This window comes from Seriola aureovittata, chromosome 19 (assembly GCF_021018895.1).
Source record: "Seriola aureovittata isolate HTS-2021-v1 ecotype China chromosome 19, ASM2101889v1, whole genome shotgun sequence".
Taxonomy (NCBI): Eukaryota; Metazoa; Chordata; class Actinopteri; order Carangiformes; family Carangidae; genus Seriola; species Seriola aureovittata.
The window spans coordinates 22,739,298-22,757,954 of record NC_079382.1 but is presented as its reverse complement, the minus strand read 5'-3'; the positions used below and the strand labels follow the sequence as shown (position 1 = coordinate 22,757,954).

Sequence of the window (18,657 nt, the reverse complement as noted above, 5' to 3'; positions counted from 1 at the left end):
GTGGTGGTTGGTGGTGGTGGTATCATCACAATGTCTTGTGTGGCAAAACACAAGACATTCAGATGATACCAAGAGGCATTAAGACACCACAGAGCGTTTCTCCTTTATATGTTTGGTCTGGCAGGGTTCAGGGTTTTTTGGAGGGCGGAGGAAAAGGAAGGAAGGGGAGTTTTAAACACTGAAATTCAAAGAGCCTCTCACAGTCCAGGAAAGAGAGGAGAGGTGTTGGGATGGAGGGAATATCAGCTGTCTGAAGACCAGGAGGATGCTTCTTATTGGCTGAAATGATTCCTAAAAACTAAAGGACACTTTTCAGATTTGGATCTCCTGTAACAAGAACAGGAATCTAAATGTTCTTTCTGACCAACCGCAGGAGATCCCGCTGTCCGAGATCCTGCAGGTGGAGCCGGCGCAGGACTTCAGCAGCCTGCCTCAGGGCAGCAACCCGCACTGCTTCGAGGTGATCACGGCCAACATGGTGTACTACGTCGGGGAGGACAACGGCGGCCTGTACCACAACCCCGTCCTGGCGGCGTCCGGCGTGGGGCGGGACGTGGGCCAGAGCTGGGAGAAGGCCATCCGACAGGCGATGATGCCCGTCACGCCCAAGGCCAGCGTCGGCACAGGGCCGGGCCAGGGGAAGGACCACAGTGAGTAACAGACACTTCAGGCTTCACTCAGGGATTTCCTTCATTTAAAAATGTCTAAAAAATAACAATAAAGCTTCAGAAATCTTCTGGTTCTGCTGCAGTAACCGCCCCCGCAGTGGGTCCCTTGTTTTCTTTGAAAAACAATTTGTGAATGATGTTTTCTTCACGTAGGTTTTCCTTTCCTTTGCAAGGGATTTATTGACAGTAAAGAAAATATAAAATATCACCAGACTTATTCTTTAACAAGTAAACGCCACATCTCTGTACGATGTGTCCTCGGGGAAAGTGGTCCCAGAAAAGATCCCTGAGGTTCTCCATGAATTGCCACGGCACATATGCAAATTTTTGATATTTATTGATAAGTAATATTTACCACAAAGGCAGATTTAACTTAATGCTCATTAGAAAACCCGACCCACTGACAGTTACTGCCCGTCTTCACCTCAAATCAGATTAGACTCTGAAATGTTTTTATGTTTTAATGTGTGTGTGGATTTGTTGTTCAGGAGACAAGTGTTATACAACACACACACACACACACACGCACACACACACACACACACACACACACACACACACAGACCACTGCCTCCTGACATTTTAACATGATTGAGGGATTTCAGAGGATTTTCCGCTCTGATTCATCGCAGGTTAAAGTATCTTTTTATCTGAAAATAACAGATTTAAGTTTCATCCCAAAATGAGATTTCCTGCTCTAAATGGACCTCAGGCATTAAAAAAATAACCATTAGCTATTATGGAAGACTTTTATCGTTATAAATAGTTGTACTTTAGAGGATGTAGTCAGCTGTGTTTCCACCTGTTCAGTAATTAATGTCGAGCTTCCGCTTCTTTCCAAAAATGGATGTTTTGTTTGGTAATGAAATAACACCAACACACATCAATAAGTTAATGGACAGATGATGTAACGAGGCCTTTTGTTTTTTTAACCGTCTCAATGACAAACAGTAAAACAGTAAAACAGTTGACCTTTGTGACTGAGGCAGAACAAGAGTAAAGATGACAGGAGTAAATAAAAACGTGTGATAAAAAACAAATATTAAACTACATTATCAAATGCACTGGAGCTCTGATACAGAAACATCAGTGTCAATAAAGTTACATAAACTGAATAGTGATCCAACAGTAATCAGCAAAGGTGCGAAAACTAATGCTGCGTTCACAGTCAGCAGGTTCTGATGTGTTTATCTGTATCGTTGGAGGGGCCAGTGGACTAAACTAGCAGATTTATATGAAGTAGCTGAAACTCAACAATTCCTGCATGTTTTTCACAGTAAAAGTGTTCCGGGGATGAATTTGGATCTGCTTCCTGAACTCTTGGAAGGCTTTTATTGTGAAACAGATGGAGGAAGTTTTTTACTAATAGCAAATAGCTCTAAAATATGATGATATATAAAACAGAGGATTGTCTTTAGTATCTAATATAATCTCTAATAAAACCTTGTACTTGTACATTGAGCTAAATAAGGTCTGGCCCCCTTTTTAAGAATGAATAAGCTGCATTGAAATCCGCCAGTATTTTGATGCGTGCGTGTGAAGTTCCCACAGTCAACATGATTGTCAATAAAGTTACATAAGCTCTCTGAATGATGACCTAACCTGTGACCTAAATATCAAACGGCTGCCCACCTACATCAGACTGCAGGTATTGATCTCAGAGCGATGACCCGATCAAACCCTGGCCCGCAATCTGAAATCAATATCAGCTCATCAGTGGAAACTCACTCGCAGCGGCGGGTTTTCCTCTACGCAGAACGCGCCCTCGGCTTTTTGAATGTCAGACTGAATTAACGCAGCATGCAACAGTCTGCGACACTCTGACAGAGAGAGGTGTTCCTGAACATGCTCACATACTGTACTAAACCCAGAAGAAAAGGAGACAGGAAACAGAGGCTTTTATTTTTGTGAAATCTGGAGAATGATTTGAGATGGCGGCAGCAGCAGCTGGAAATGTCCTCGCTGCTCTTTCATCTCGTGTTGAACAAACAAATGTGTCGGTTTGATCTCAGCTGGAAATCTCCTCTAGTCTTGTTCTTTATTAAACAAGGAAACGTAGGAAATGAGATTTTAACGATTTAAAGGTTAGAAAAATAAAACCCCACACGTCTCTGCTGCTCAGTGAGTGGGGGGGTGGGGGGGGGGTGTTACAGTGTGTGGTTACAGATCACAGCACCTGTGGCTTCTACACTCATATTCTGTATGTTTTTGTCTTGTGTCTCCTCAGAGGAACTTTCTATCAGCATATCAGTGTCCAACTCCCAGATACAAGAAAATGTGGTAAGTCTTGTATTTTTTAAATTTTTGTCCAATATGGAGAGTTTGTTTTTGTTTGTATTTATGGTGTAAAATAAAAATTGAATGAAGTTGATTTACTTTAAAACTGCACTTTTTGAGGTATATGTACTTACGATATTTGTACTTCACTAAAATTATTTGTCAGATACACTTACTAGTTACTTTTACACAAAAAAATGTATATATTATTATATATTAACCACCAGCTAATGAGTTCAATAAAAAGGTCTAAAGGGCAACTTCACTGTCGTATTTCCTGACTTTTAATTTGAAAACGTTTTCTTGTTCAGGATATCAGTTCAGTGTATCAGATCTTTGCTGACGAGGTCCTCGGCTCCGGACAGTTCGGGATCGTCTACGGAGGTGAGACTTGAAACAAATGAAAACCTGATAGTTACAGTCACATCCTTTTATTGTGACGTTATCTGTCTGAAAGTGTTGGGAAATATAAAGACAGTAATCTTTGATTATTGTGTCTCTATATTTCTGCTGATTGCACATCATTCTCTTTTATCATCAGCTGAATTAATGATCAATAAAAAAAAAACTTCCTCCCTTCCCCCTTGTTGTCTCCAGGTAAACACAGAAAGACGGGTAGAGACGTAGCGATCAAAATCATTGATAAGATGAGGTTTCCCACCAAGCAGGAGAGTCAGCTGAGGAACGAGGTGGCCATTCTCCAGGTACGACTCGCCGACTGTTTTCATTCAAAGACGAGATCTAATCAAATCAATCTGATCATGAAGCACAAAACATGCTGCAAACACTCCAAGGCTCAATAACTAATGTAGGACTTTTGGAGGATTAAATTCTTTATATATGTCAGTACTAACTTAAAAACAAATGTACTAATATGTGAGTATAAGTATGTATCCAAAGAGTGGTTCATTATTTCATCAAGTTGCTCCGTCCCATGTCAGTGTTTTATCTTTCCGTCTTGTTTCTGACAGAACCTCCACCACCCCGGTATCGTTAACCTGGAGTGCATGTTTGAGACGCCCGAACAGGTGTTTGTTGTCATGGAGAAGCTTCACGGCGACATGTTGGAGATGATTTTATCCAGCGAGAAGAGTCGACTGCCCGAACGCCTCACCAAGTTCCTGGTCACACAGGTCAGTGACGCCCACAAACGGTTGTGAACGCCATAATCTCAGGAACGCCTTGAGGGACTTTCTTCACATTTGGTACAAACGTTCACTCAGACTCGAGGGTGAACTGATTTGAATTTTGTAGTCAAAGGTCAAAGGTCAAGGTCACTGTGACCACATAAAACATTCCTAGCCTTGTGAACACAACATCTCTGGAAGGCCTAGAGCGATATCTTGCGAGATCTCAGAGATTCAAACAGAAATTGTAGCTGTTCTTTTTAGTTTGCTCCGACAGTAGAGTATTAAATCACGTTGTGTCCTCAGATCCTGGTGGCCCTGAGACATCTTCACTTCAAGAACATCGTCCACTGTGACCTGAAGCCTGAGAACGTCCTACTGGCCTCAGCAGAACCCTTTCCTCAGGTTAGAACAAACTATCATGTCATCGTCTCCTTTCTGCTGCAGTACGACTTTGGAAGAACCTTCACTTCTCCTTTTCCCTCCAGGTGAAGCTCTGTGACTTCGGCTTCGCTCGTATCATCGGGGAGAAGTCTTTCCGTCGCTCAGTCGTCGGCACTCCGGCATATTTAGCGCCTGAGGTTCTTCGCAGCAAAGGCTACAACCGATCTCTGGACATGTGGTCGGTCGGCGTCATCATCTACGTCAGTCTGAGCGGGACGTTTCCCTTCAATGAGGACGAAGACATTAATGACCAGATCCAGAACGCTGCCTTCATGTACCCACCCAACCCCTGGAAGGAGATCTCAGAGGAAGGTACGGGACCGTTTGAGCTTCGTAGCCTTTGGTTCAGCCCTACCGTCTTACCCAACACATACCTGGGTCCTCGGCCCGAGTCTGGCCCATATACAGTACTTCTACAGATTCTGGCCAGATTCCAGCTGCCATCCTCCTGTATTGACTCACAACCGGAAGATTTTCTGGTCCAGATGTGGAAATAGCCTCTGACAATCATGCCGTATATGGGCCAGATTTGGGCCGTGGAACCAGGAAGATACTGGGCCAGAAGAAAACAAACGTGGATTTATTTTTCTATCTGGGAACAATTTTGATGTTGTTTATGTTCTTTATTTGAGCAGTTCAGCATGTTTCCCTTTCCGCTTTCATGTTTAAAATGATTCTGAGGTATTATAGTGGAGTTGTGCAGTTCAGAAGAGGAACTGAGATTTTCTGGTACAGGATAAAAAGTTAAAAGGCTTTGAACCATAAATGACTAAAGAAACTTTGATTTCAAAGCTGCAGTTTCCTTTTAATTTCCTGGCAGACACTGGGCTCAAGATTAAACAGAAAAACATCAGATTTCCTGAGTGGATTAAAGGTTGTGTTTCTGTTCTCGCTCACAGCCACAGACCTGATCAACAACCTGCTGCAGGTGAAGATGAGGAAGCGCTACAGCGTGGACAAATCCCTGAGCCACCCCTGGCTGCAGGTAACACACACTGCTTTTTACTGAAACACTGCAGCAGCACAGACAGGAAAGATGGAGGACATTCCTTTAGCTACTGATCAATTCTGATTAGACATGGTATGACAACAAGATCCTGCAGATAACGCCATCGATCAACCACCTGAGCTGAAGTAACCAGGTCACTCAGAGAAAACAGGTTATGCAGGTAATCCCAGTGATCTGGTATCTGTAGATCTGTGTGTGTGCAGAGTAGTCAGATAACTCCTGAACTCCCCCGCCTTCTTATTGAAGCATGGCCTTCTAACTTTTGACACTTGAGACTCAGATAGCTGTGGTAACAGGATGAAAGATAATTACTTTCACTATTTTTATAGAAAATAAAGAGAAAAAGATAATATAAACTGCAGAAACCAGCGTTAGTAGTAGGTAAAATATTTTTAAAGCTCCATATTTAACACGTTTCCTGTGCTGATCCATAAGAAGATATATTTGTGGTTTTAAGAACCAAAAACCATCTGAGTTTAGTATTACATCTCCTCTCTCAGGCTTCTCTCTGTTTTCTGAGTGATCCAATAAAAATAAAGCAGAATTCAAGTAAAAACACTCAGAGAAACCAAATCCTGCAAGGTTTGGATGGTGGGTCCAGGTGGGCGGGGCTTGGTGACTGCTTTGTTGTGACATCACAAAGTTCCAGAAGTCCTGACGGCTGGTTTTAAGGCTCAGTTTCTGAATACAGGCTGTGTGCATTTCTCTGTGGACTGAGGCTTTGATACTTTCACAGTATTAATATAGAAGCTAGAGCTGATCTATAATCACACTACACATGGACACAAACCTTTACACTGGAGGAGCTTTAAGTATTTTGTGGATCCAAAGACGTCCACAACTATTACTGAAGTGCTCTATTACAAACATTATCATTGATTCTTAGCTCCTTGGTCTGAATGTTATTGTTTATGCTTCGTTGTGCAGGACTACCAGACCTGGCTGGACCTCCGGGAGTTTGAGACCCGCCGCCGCAAGCGCTACATCACCCACGAGAGTGACGACGCCCGCTGGGAGGAGTACGCAGACGAGAGAGGCCTGCACTACCCCAAACACTTCATCATGTCTCCCAACCTGGACGACATGGAGGAAGACCCGTAGTGGCTGTAGGAGGGTCGACGTTTCCTGCAATGAAGCGGCAGACCCCCCCTCCGAGGACTCCCTCAGCGGCTGCAGCGGATGCTGTGGAGTCCATGGTGACTGTGACCATGGAGACCGTGAGCTATCCCATGGCGGCGTGTGATAAAGGATTAAGAGGACACATGGGTCAGGCAGCTCTACGAGGACACTGTGACATCCTCACTGTGGAGACAAATCATGTCCAGAGACATTTTTCACACATTTTACCTTTTTCCTATTTTTGCTACAAAGCCATAACAGACAGACTCAATGAGCTGAAACCTGAAGAGATTTATTTTATTTTTTCTCAGATTCAATATTTAGTCTCTTAAATAACTGTCTTCACTGCCAGTTGAGCCACAGAGGGGCTGGATAAAAACCAATCCAGAGACTTTATACACTTTTTCAGCTCAAATAGAAAATTATTATTATGTTGTTGTTACACTTTAGATCTCTTAAAGCTGTGCAGGAAGTCTTTACACATTTAATTGAACACAGAAGAAACAAACACGTTATGTCTTGAAGATGATCCGATTATAACGTTGTTTTGTTGTTTCCTGGGATGTCTTTGCACTATTGGGAAAATATTTTAAAGGAGAAATTAACTGATAATAACTTCTGGTTTGTTCATCTGCAAAAGTCTAAAAATTCCCTCTGGTTTCCGAGGTTTTTTCCGGAGAGATTGAGTTGGAGAAAGTCGACAGTCCGGCTGCTCCCTAGTTGATTTGAAGAGTCTTAGTTGATTGGTTGGATGGTCTCAGGGAAAAAAAAAAAACTCAGTCAGTCAGTCAACATTGTTTACACCGTTGGTCTCTACAGTAATGTAACCGAGCGTCTTGGGTTCAACTAACAAATAAATAAAACGATAAATGGGACACAGAGACGATGAGCAGCAACAAGCAGGACTCTGCCAACAACTCACACTACATTAAATATCAAAACACAAAGTGTGGGATCATTTTGAGAGAATAAAGAACGACCCCATGAAGGCAGCATGCAAACCCTGCAGGCAAACATTCACCAAACATTCATCAAACTCAAATAAGGCTTATCATTTGAAACGTGTAAGTAGCCTAACGTTAGCCACTTAGCATGGCTGCTCGCTCAAACATTCTCTGTGCTTGTTATTCTGACACATTCAGAATCCTTGTACCTTTTGCTGGTGTCGTTAACAGCTTGCTTTGTGCGTGCACTTAAATAAGAGTGTATCTATCTGTGATGTAGCACAGTGTTAGCAGTGTTACATTCATTCTCAGCTCTGGACTCTAGTTATTTTCTCATAACCCCCAAAAATATATATTTAAATCATTAAATATGATAAACATGGAACAAATAGTCAACCATTGGCTTGAACTACCGACTACTAGTCTTTGGTTGTCTAAATCCAAATTAGTTTCTAACCTCACCACTAGTAGGACAATAATTGTAGTTGTCCTTCTGACAATGGGTCATGCTAACTCACCACCTGCGTTGTAGAGAGTCATTAAACAATAGCTTTTTAACACACAAACATTAGCATGCTAAATGTCAAAATTTTTAAGAAAGATTTTGTCATTTTCCAACCTGGGTCTTTTCCTCACAATTGCTGCCATTTTGACTACGGGTCATGGTAACTTTGCTAACTTCTAACTTTCACCACCTCTGCTGTAGAGATTCAGGAGACATTAGCACTTTCACATTAACATTAGCATGCTATCATGCTAAATATCAATATGGTAAAGAAAAATTCTGCTATTTTTTAACCTGGATATTATTTTTTATAGTAGTAGCTACCTGGACTATGAGTTATGCTAACTTTGCACACAGCACCTTAATTTTAGACCAAAACAAAACAAGCACCACAAACCTCTTAAAGCTATCTTAAACTAGCCCTTTTAATTAGCTTTTTTAGCTAATTGCTCAGAGGTTTGCTCCCAGGGAAATCAAACCGAGCATGCTAACTTCTAACTCAGGAAAATGTGTAATTTAGCATGTTAGAATTTTAACATGCTAACGTTTAGCATCTTAGCATTTATCTGAAAGCACAGTTGAGGTCGGTGGGGATTCGGTCATTAATTTCAGTCGTATCCCAGCATGAAAGAAATAGCTGCTAATGGCAGGAAATGAAAAGTCAGGATCTAAACCAAGTCTTTTGGATTCATCCTCTGGGGACCATGAATGTCTGAACCAAATTTCACGTCAATACATCGACCCACATTACCGTCACTAAAGCTGCTTAACGGGAATTTAAAGTTTTTGCTTTATTTCAAACAGATGGGATTATTTGAAAAAGTCGTCACAGAAGTTTAGATTCAGCTGTGGGAACATTATACTTTTGCAGAAAAACAAATGCAGTTATTTTCAGTGATTCTTTCTTAAATTTAGATGAAGACGAGCTGAGAATCGAGCTGCTAATGTCTTTCTTTGTCTTTCTGTGGAAACCTGTCAAAAAAAAAAAAAAAAAAAGACGACTGGACTGTGGAGCGTCTTTGATCCTGATCCGACTCCAGCCTGAGAATTTTATTTCACATTTTATATTTTTACAAGAAACTGTCAAGTGGTTGATTTTAATGGGAAAATATTAAAGCTGAACAGCTTAACTTTGAGAAACTCTGGTTTTACATCAGTTACTCAACTAACGCTCTTATTCACAGCAACTCAACAGTCGAACGAGACGCACTCAGATTCATCGACCAGCAAATCAACAGCAAAACTGCTTCAGTTCTTCGACTTATAATTTATTTATAACTCAAGATATTCATTCATTATTCTCTTTTTTTACCTGCTGAATATTGTGATAATTTTCCATGTTTCATTTACAGAGCATTAAGAGATCAGAATATAACCTGTTTAATTGGTAGTTAATGTGCTGCCACTAGAATTCAAGTTTTAGATTTAGATATTAAGTTATAATCTTGTTTAAATTTGTCTGGTGGCAGTTTCAAGGCGAGAAACCTGAAGAAGCCCAAGAGTTTCAATAAAATACTTTAATTTCTTCCAAATGTTCGAGTCAGACTCGTCAAATTAACCCCCCCCCCCCCCCCCCCCCCCCAATCAGAGGAAAAGCTGATAACGATCGGCAGCAGGATGTTTGGAAATGATCATTTAATTACCAATCCTGAACATGATCGCCTCGCTCTGCCGTTCCTCTGGAGGATGGCTGCTTGTTTTGGCAGTGATGACCCCCCCCCCCCCACCTCCCTCCACACCCCCCACATGTGTAACTGAATCTTTTAATTGCTACCGGAGGAGCGGTGGGGCTCGATGTGAAGAATGGCCGCCACTCGGCTAAACTGCTTCAAGATGTGGACAGAGGCAGAAAAAGATCCTCCTGCAGCGGGACGACCTTTGACCTCACGGTTAACTCCGGTCGCTCCATCAGGTGTCACTGGACGAGTGTGTTCACCAATTAAACAAAAAACACAGTTTTTTTATTTTCTTACTTTTATACTTTAAAATACTTTTACAACTGACTTCAGGAGAACTTACGTACTACTTACATACTTTTATTTCAAATCATGTCGGACAGAAAACCTGCTCGACTGCTGCAACATTTTACTTCCTGTTCTTTAAATTAAAGAGAGAGACGGCGTCGTCCACCTGTTGAATAACGTACATGTTTAAATATCAGCTGTAAAAACAGTTTGTCTCATGAACATGATCCTCAGTCTTCCCTCAATGTCCGTCCCCGCCGCCTCACTTCACCAGACAAGTTTCCAGTTCTCCAGACGTCTCTGATGAAGGTCCCTCAGGAGAAGCTGAGCTCGGTGAACCCGCCCACCGGCAGCGGCGCCGGGCTCTTCTTCTCCAGCTTCAGCCCCTCCGTCCTCTTGGGTTTGGCGAGGCGGCTGTGGTGCAGCAGGCTGAAGAAGTGGAAGCGCTCGCCCATCTTGGCGGGGTTGGTCAGCATGTCGTAGCTGCTGATCAGCTGCTTCCTGCTGGACGGGTCGCTGCAGTTCCTCAGCAGAACCTGCAGAGAACCATGGGCGGAGTTTAAACCTCTGAAGGTGAGGATCACAACTTTAAAGCTCCACTAATCAATATTATTACATTGACAATACATGTCTCTATGTAATGTGAAACGTGTCACCCACCTGTACGGAGCTTTTCAGCCTCTTTTAGCTCCTTGTTTTGGTTTTATTGCAGATTTATTGTATGTTTCAGTCTCAGTGATGAAAATACTAATACTATACAGATACTAAATACTGATATGTAATAACTTTTCACACTGACCTGGTGTAGAAACAAATCATTGAGATCAATGAGTCAAAGCACTTCCTGTATCATCAGACTCACTTGCATTCGTGTGTCGATGCCCATGTTCTTCAGGAACGTCCTCTGAGTGACAGGTCCCAGACAGGCCACGCCCTCTCCAGCCATCCTCCGCAGGTAGCTGAAGTCCACGTCAGCGGTGAGGTCAGCCGAGCCGGGGGAGGCCAGGACGTCATGGAGCTGGTGACCTTTAAAACCCTGACGAAGAGCAAGTAAAACAAAAACATTTGTGTGAAATTTTATTATCATTGCTGTGAAGTCTTGAGTAATAGTTAAAAAGTGTTTTGTGAGGTCACCGTGACATTTGACCTTTGACTTTTAGCCATCAAACTCTAATCAGTTCTTCCTTGAGTCCTAGTGAACATTTGTGCCAAATGACAGGAAGTTCCATCGAGTTCGAGGTGTAACGGAGATATCGTGACCATGAGAATGAGACGGACAACCTGAAAACAAAATGGCCTCCGGCTCTGAGGAATAAAAAAACTTATGATGTGAAAATGAAAATGTGAGAGAGGTGGAGAGAGAGGTGGAGAGAGAGGGGAAGAGGAGCGATGAGCCCGTCGACCCCGGTTTCCCTCCGCCTGCAGCAGCGGAGCTTCGCTGCTTCCTGCATCTGTTTCCTTCGACTGTATCTGACGGGACAGACGTCTGCGTCTCACAGAGACACGGGGATTACAACAGGACGGAAGTTAAAGGATGCACAAATCAAACAGCAGAAGAAGAAATGTTTTCTAAAGAGTCGGCTGTTGCTTCTTTTTTACAATAATATTTAAAATCGGTGTCGTACTCTGAACGTGTCCGTCTTGGTTCCGTCGTGGCCGTAGTCGGCGATCAGCGCCGCTCCTCCGTGCTCTACGATCCGCCGGGCCAGCTGCTGGACGATGACCCCGCCCTCCGCACACACCTCCACATGATCCCGCCGTTCATCTGCCTGACACACACACACACACACACACACACACATTAACTTAATCAATAATAAATTACAGTCAGGTTTCCATCTTTTTAAGGTGGACTGAATATTTTCAGTGATAAAATTCTGGTGATCGATTATTTGTTATTTATCAGGCAAAATCCAAAAACATTCTCTGGTTCTAATCTGTTAAACACAATTTTCTGTCTCCAGCAGGAAAGAGAAGATGTTAAAGTCTTATATTAATTAACTAATTAATTCTTAATAATTAATTATGTCAGACTTTTTGTAAGTGAAATCTAAAACTTTAAAGCTCTATATTTTCTTCTTCTTTGTTTTATTTGAAGTGTTGATCCATCAGAAGATACAAAAACCATCTCAGTGTAGTTTTACATCTCCTCTCTCAGGCTTCTCTCTGTTTTCTGACTGATCCAATAAAAATAAAGCAGAATTCAGGTAAAACACTCAGAGAGACCAAATCCTACAAGGTTTGGATGGTGGGTCCAGGTGGGCGGGGCTTGGTGACTGCTTTGTTGTGACATCACAAAGTTCCAGAAGTCCTGACCGCTGGTTTTAAAGCTCAGTTTCTGAATACAGGCTGTGTGCATTTCTCTGTGGACTGAGGCTTTGATACTTTCACAGTATTAATATAGAAGCTAGAGCTGATCTATAATCACACTACACATGGACACAAACCTTTACACTGGAGGAGCTTTAACCCACCAACTGATACTGAGCGGCTCCCGACCTCGAGTGTTTCTGAAAATACAGCGGACACTTACAGCCCCAGTTAAATGCATCATCATCAGCTTTTCAAGGAGCTCCTCTTTAAGTCTTTTAGTTGCCACATCACAATCTCATCACTGCTTGAGTTTTAAACTCAGTGAAAGACGAATCCTCCTTTTTCTCTAGGCTGAGGCCGAGCTCCAGCCCTTCTTCATCCAAACAGCCTGATGATGATGATGATGATGATGATGTCAGGCCTCTGGCAGCATGTTCAAAGAGACTGAACTGAGCCAGAGTGGCCAAATCAAACCGGCTGTGGATGTATGGAGGGCATAAATGTGGGCAATAAAAACCAGATGGAGGCAATAAAACAACCCTCTGAGAGCGTGTGTGAGGATTTCATTTCCACTGTTTCAAAGATTAAAGACGTTCTCCAGTCTGCGCTTTAAAGTGGAAATAATCAAACTCTTATAACTCCTCTCAAATTAACCTAAACCTCCAGAGCTTCCACAGCCCCCACATTTAGACTTGCAGCTCTGTATGTGGCTCTTCTCTTCAGATGTCCACCCACCGTTCTCTACTGTACTTCAAGGACGTTTCTCTGTACTTCAGTGCAGTTATTTTCCATCTACACAGTGGAACGCAGCGATAACGTGTCGGGAGAAACGGTCTGAATACAGAAATCCACAAAGAAAAACCTGAATAGATTTTTTTTTTTCACAGATTTGTCACATTTTTGTAGAAGAACATCTGAAGAGCCGAGGCGACGTCTGGAGACAGAAAGTTCAGTTTCATCGTGAACTGTTTGAGAAAAATGCCAAGTATTCTTCAGTGTTTTATATCAGCGTGACCTGAATATCTTCGGCCTGAGGACGAGACGTTATTCCAGACGTCACAGACGTGGCTCAGACTTTTTGTTTGACATCAACCATTAATCAGAACAATTAAAAAGCCTGAAGAGACTCGTTTCCTACAACATCCAGCTGCAGGAGTCCTGTCTGCTTCATATTGTCTTCACAACATTATAAACTCCGCTCATCACTGATGATAAAACATCTGACCTCGTCAGTGTAAATTAAATATTACACCTGTTACACATTGATGGAAAGTAACCAGGTAGATTTCATTAAGTATCATACTCTGAGTCACATTTAGAGGTACATGTACTCCAGTGTTTTTACTTAATAATGCTGCTCACAGGGAAAGTTACTAGTTAGTTTGATAATCTTATAAAACACATTACGACGCTAAAGTTTAAACCAGTAGTTTCCTGTGACCACGTGCAGAAAGAGAAGGATCCAGTTCTTCTTTCTTCCCTCATTCATCATCTCACGACTCTGATTCATCTGGTGACCCTTCGTAGGGGCCCGATCCCCATGTTGGGAACCGCTGAACAAGAATACAGTGACATGGCTGCATTATTAATTCATCTAATAACGTCATACAGAACAATCAGTCACACGCTGCTGGAAACAGAATCATGAACGCAGGACTTTTAGTTTTAATGGAGGATTTTTCATTTGATACTTTGTGACTCGTTCTTCCAACCGACGTATTGATGAATTTAAGAAATGAATTCCTTCCCTAAATATTTTTATCATCAGACAGAAAACATTTAAAGCGACATCGTGTATTTGGCGCTCACCTGTACGAGCGTGGACGAGGCCAGGGAGGGAGACGGCGTTATGACGAACCTCAGCTGGTCCGGCTTCTCCGGGTCGATGTCCACCATCACCTCCCTCCAGCCTTTCTCCGTCCTCTGTCCAACACACACACACACACACACACACACACACACACACACACACACACACACACACACACACACACACACACACACACACACACACACACACACAGTCAGACAGAGTGACAAGTGTCCAAATATAAATGTGAGACAGTAGTTTTTCTTCTGCTGGACGATTATCTTTAAATTAATTAATATAAAAACGAGTTTAAAGACGAACAGAAACGAGAAGAATCTCTTTATATCTACAGGTTTATTACGAGATTTAACACTTAATTCTTAGTGAGATAAAGCAGGAAGTGTCACATCTGGAAACAGATGTTTGGTTCTGTTCACTTGAATACATGGGAAAACGTTTGGTCAGTGTGAAATGAGACCGGTCAGATGTTCAGAAACTATATCATGTCATTTCTCCAGATGTGGTTCCTGTTTTCTGTCTCTTGAGCGCCGCCTGCTGGTGAAGACACATGAACTCTGTGACTGTCTCACGTCCAGAGACGCAGAGATGAGTGAAACGGTTTCTTTCATTTTTCTACAAACGTGTGAAGAAAGAAAAAGAGATGAAATCACGTGTGAAACTCTTCACACAGTTTCTTTACACTTCACCTGAAACTTGTGGACGGGCAGAGCGTCGAAGAACTCGTGAGCCAGAAAGATGCTGAAACCTGAGGAGAGAAACCAGCTGTTACATAAATAATAATAATTAATCATTTATTTCATTAGTGTTGTAATAAAAACACGCACAGGAAGAGTTTTGTTCCTCCACTCTCACACACAGGAAATAAAATGTCAAGACACCTGAGACGTAATTATTTAACGTACCGGCTCATATTTAGTAAAGGTCGTTATTTTAAACAGTTGGAATTAGAACATTCACACAAATACTTGGATCTGATGATATGAAACGTTGTGATTTGAACTGCTGCTGATTTGATGATTTGATCTGAATTCACACAGATGTGCAGCAGTGATTCTTCTGACCTGGGGGGACGTCGTCTAAGCGGCGGTACCAGGACACCGGCAGACCGGCTGCAGTCTCCCCGCGGCGGTACACCGGCTCGTCCTCGGCGTCCGCCTCCTGGCTGCGGGTCCCGGTCAGGTTCTGGGCCTGCAGCCGACTCAGCGCCGGACTCACCTCGACCAGGTGGAGCGACACGGAGACCTGACCCAGCATTGACCTCAGCTGACTGAACACCTGCAGAGAGAGAGAGGAGGGGGGGGGGCGTCTTCATACAGATGTTTCTAAAGCACCACATGGTGATGATGCAGCTGTGTCTTTAATGATTATTAACACCAGGAAAAGAAACGGAACAATTACATTAATTTTATTCTATTCTATTCTTTTTTAATTAAGGCTTTATAAAGAAATAAGTTTACAAAATAAAAAAATACAGGCAAATAATAAAAATAAAGAAAAAAAAAATATAAGATGAATGTTCTGGATTTCTTAAATGTAACTGTGTTTAAAATCTTTAAAATTATTCAGTAGTATTGTTTATTACTGATTTGGTGTTTCCCTCCTCACTGAGCTTCAATGAGACATTTGTGTTGTATATAAATTAAGATTTAGTTGCCAAGTCTAAAATAATGTTTTAATTAGAAACAAACAAACTCCATCTTCATCCAAACGTCAGTTCTCACTCTGCAGCGACACGTTGCTTTAACTCGTCTCAGCCAGAAACCAGAAACTGTCGAGGACTGAAGCTGCCAGACTCTAAACCAGGAGCGAGAGGCGGGAACTCATCACTCCTGTCTCTGCTCCTTTACACTGGATCCCAGTATGTGTCTTTTAAGGCTCGTCGTGTCCTTTTGTCCCAGTTACATTTATGACCTTTCAGTATCAGATAACAGATAACAGACCTCTTGTCTAAAGCGGGACAGAGTCAGACCTGTTAAATCTAAAATCCTGGTTTTATTAGATTCTTTATTTAGTTTTAATCCTGTTTTTATCATTTCTTTCATCTTGCATCACTGGAAACTGTTTCATCTTTTATCATGAAAATTGCTCAACAAATAAAGGTTATTATTAATGATATGATATTGTCCAGTTGAGATAACATGTTCAACAGCTCTCAGGAAATATCATTGGGCAAATATCTGATGTGACGACTGCGACCCATTTGTAAGAGTTGTTGTCGAGCTGTTTTAAATAAGACGACTCAGTTCTCACTCTGAGGACGTCGCAGGCCAACGATCCTTTTCCAGGTCCGAGCTCGACCAGCTGCAGCTGTCTGGGTCCTCCGGCTCCCATCCACTCGCTGACGATCCACACGCCGAGCAGCTGGACCAGAGGACAACATGTCAAACCACAGACAGCAGCGGGGGATGGTCAGAGTTTTCTCCCTGGTGTCCTGGTTCTGTCTTTTTGTTACTGCTACAAGAACTTTCTGGTGATTTTCACAACTGAAACAATCACATGAAAAACCAACTAATGTTTGACTAATCAGCCGCACAAATGCTGACAATACTTTGCATTTCTTTGTTGAAGTTGAATCAGCTGATATTCACAAACATTTAACACTAAACAAAAATAACAATAAACTGCTGGGAAAATGTTTTTTTAAACCGTCATAAAGTCAGTGAACTTCAGAAATGTCAGTTTCTGATCCTGAGTGTGTTGAACCGAGCAAAAATTCAACTTTTCATCAATAAAAGAACGATTGTATTATTACTTGTTTCAAAGGTTATACAGTCTCACTTTCAGGTTGAATTTTTCCGGCCTCACCTCTCCGAATATCTGACTGATTTCTGGTGATGTGATGAAATCTCCCTCCGGTCCCAGCATGTTGTTCCTCACATAATAACCCTGACAGAGAAAAGAAACCCGTCTGAGTGAAGGATGGTGACTGTGTTCAGGTGGTAGAAAGACAAATGGTCTCACTGAAATATAAACATTCATGGTTTGTGGTCCTCACTTACCGTCACAGGGTTGGTGAGCACCTCCCTCATGTACTCGGCCACTGGAATGGGACCTGTGGCTTTTATTTTGGAGGTCAGGTGGCGCAGCATGGACGGTCTGGGCTTGTCGTCATCTGGTGAAGAGCTGCAGAGGAGTCTGGTCTGAGCTGCTCGCCATTGCACTGTCACACACAAACACACAGAGTGAGTGAGACGTCCAGGATCATTAAAACACACAAGATAACATGCGTTACCTCCAGGGGACTGACTTCCTGTGACAATATGTTGTATATGAAATACTCTCTGTGACTTTGACCTGTGTTCTAAATGACATTTTCTCAGAATTTGAATTGTGTTTTCAATTTATTTTGGTGTCTGACAAAATAAACTTAAAACATATATATATGGAAATGTGTATGCAGCACTCTGGTCCTGGTAATGATGACTGGTAATGGCTTGTATGAATGCAGGCTGGACATAGTTATAATATATATTGTATGTATTAATAAATTAATTAATAAAAATATAATCAGTTCACATAACATGTTATTTAAGCTGCACAGCATGCAAAAGTGATTTTATAAAAATTTGGACAGGGTAATATTTTGACTTTTTAAGCACTTCCGTAAAGCTGTTTGTCCATAAATCCAAGTTACATCGTTTTTAAATGAAAAACATTTCACACTCACCTGCTGCTGACGGACTGAAGCCTCTGCTGAGCAGCTGCCGTGTTTTAGCACCAAGGAAAACCCTCATTCTGCTGTATGTTCATCTACATATAAAACTATAACATCTGACTGGCTGACATTATTTGACCGATGTTAAGTAAACACTAACTTTCACCTCTGCTCTCTGACAGGATTAGCGGGCAGCCGGTTAGCATTAGCCGCGTTAGCTACAAATGCGTTAACGGCTAAAGACGTAAAGAAGCGCGGATGAATTAGCTCCGGATACGAAAGATAAACATGTACATGTGCTCATCTGTTCATGTCTGTCATTCAAAGTAGAGAGAAGCTACAAACTGCGTGTACAAGAGCTAAACACGAACACGGTGATGAAACGAAAGATATAACATCCGGGTAACCTTTCACAATAAAATACTTTATTGGCCAAAAGAAAAAAAAATCCACATTTTTAAATTTGTGTTAAACAAATCTGACAAATACGAATCATCGTGTGTATCCCGTTTATCTGCCGGTTAATTCATCAATGAGTCAAGATAAGAAATCATGTATGTAGCCTCCTAATGAGCTGTGGTTTAGTATTAGAGATTTAGCGACCGAGCGGTGTCTTTACCGGCTGCAATATTAAAGCAATGTTTACACATTAATGCGTTAATTATAATACAATAACACTGTATATATGTGTATTGATTGGCCATTCCACCGCTGGTAAAAGCAGCTTTGCCTGAAGTTGTATTTGTTACTTTTATTGTGAAAACAAATTTCGATCGTTTCCTGTAACATTTAGTCTTATAA

General features: G+C 41.9%; 2 protein-coding genes across 3 annotated transcripts in view; one reads left to right on the top strand and one right to left on the bottom strand.

The window, feature by feature from the left end:
- The window catches only part of LOC130187884 (serine/threonine-protein kinase D3-like), a 37,013-nt gene extending 27,364 nt beyond the window's left edge, over positions 1-9,649 (top strand). For both annotated transcript variants that reach the window (XM_056405826.1, XM_056405827.1), the window contains exons 11-19: positions 374-650; positions 2,896-2,948; positions 3,257-3,329; positions 3,543-3,649; positions 3,917-4,078; positions 4,379-4,477; positions 4,561-4,828; positions 5,416-5,501; positions 6,453-9,649. In XM_056405826.1, the coding sequence (XP_056261801.1) occupies positions 374-650; positions 2,896-2,948; positions 3,257-3,329; positions 3,543-3,649; positions 3,917-4,078; positions 4,379-4,477; positions 4,561-4,828; positions 5,416-5,501; positions 6,453-6,626 (1,299 nt within the window). In that variant the 3' untranslated portion in view covers positions 6,627-9,649. The remainder of the gene's footprint in view (positions 1-373; positions 651-2,895; positions 2,949-3,256; positions 3,330-3,542; positions 3,650-3,916; positions 4,079-4,378; positions 4,478-4,560; positions 4,829-5,415; positions 5,502-6,452) is intronic.
- A 383-nt stretch (positions 9,650-10,032) lies between these two features.
- On the bottom strand, positions 10,033-18,246 carry ndufaf7 (NADH:ubiquinone oxidoreductase complex assembly factor 7). Its single transcript, XM_056405219.1, has 10 exons — positions 17,869-18,246; positions 17,201-17,361; positions 17,007-17,087; positions 16,452-16,562; positions 15,263-15,476; positions 14,888-14,946; positions 14,180-14,293; positions 11,683-11,826; positions 10,920-11,093; positions 10,033-10,593 (listed from the first exon to the last, which is right to left on the bottom strand). Exons 1-10 carry the CDS (start codon positions 17,933-17,935, stop codon positions 10,372-10,374), a joined length of 1,347 nt encoding a protein of 448 aa, XP_056261194.1. The 5' UTR covers positions 17,936-18,246; the 3' UTR covers positions 10,033-10,371.
- Positions 18,247-18,657: the final 411 nt, after the last annotated feature.

Bases quoted from the DNA above. Each gene is read 5' to 3' on its own strand.
- ndufaf7 (XM_056405219.1), bottom strand. From the start codon at position 17,935: ATGAGGGTTTTCCTTGGTGCTAAAACACGGCAGCTGCTCAGCAGAGGC. The intron at 16,563-17,006 runs GTGAGGCCGGAA...CCTCTGGTCCAG, and splicing joins TCAGTCAGATATTCGGAGAG to CTGCTCGGCGTGTGGATCGT. The intron at 14,294-14,887 runs GTGAAGTGTAAA...TGTGTTGGACAG, and splicing joins TGCCCGTCCACAAGTTTCAG to AGGACGGAGAAAGGCTGGAG.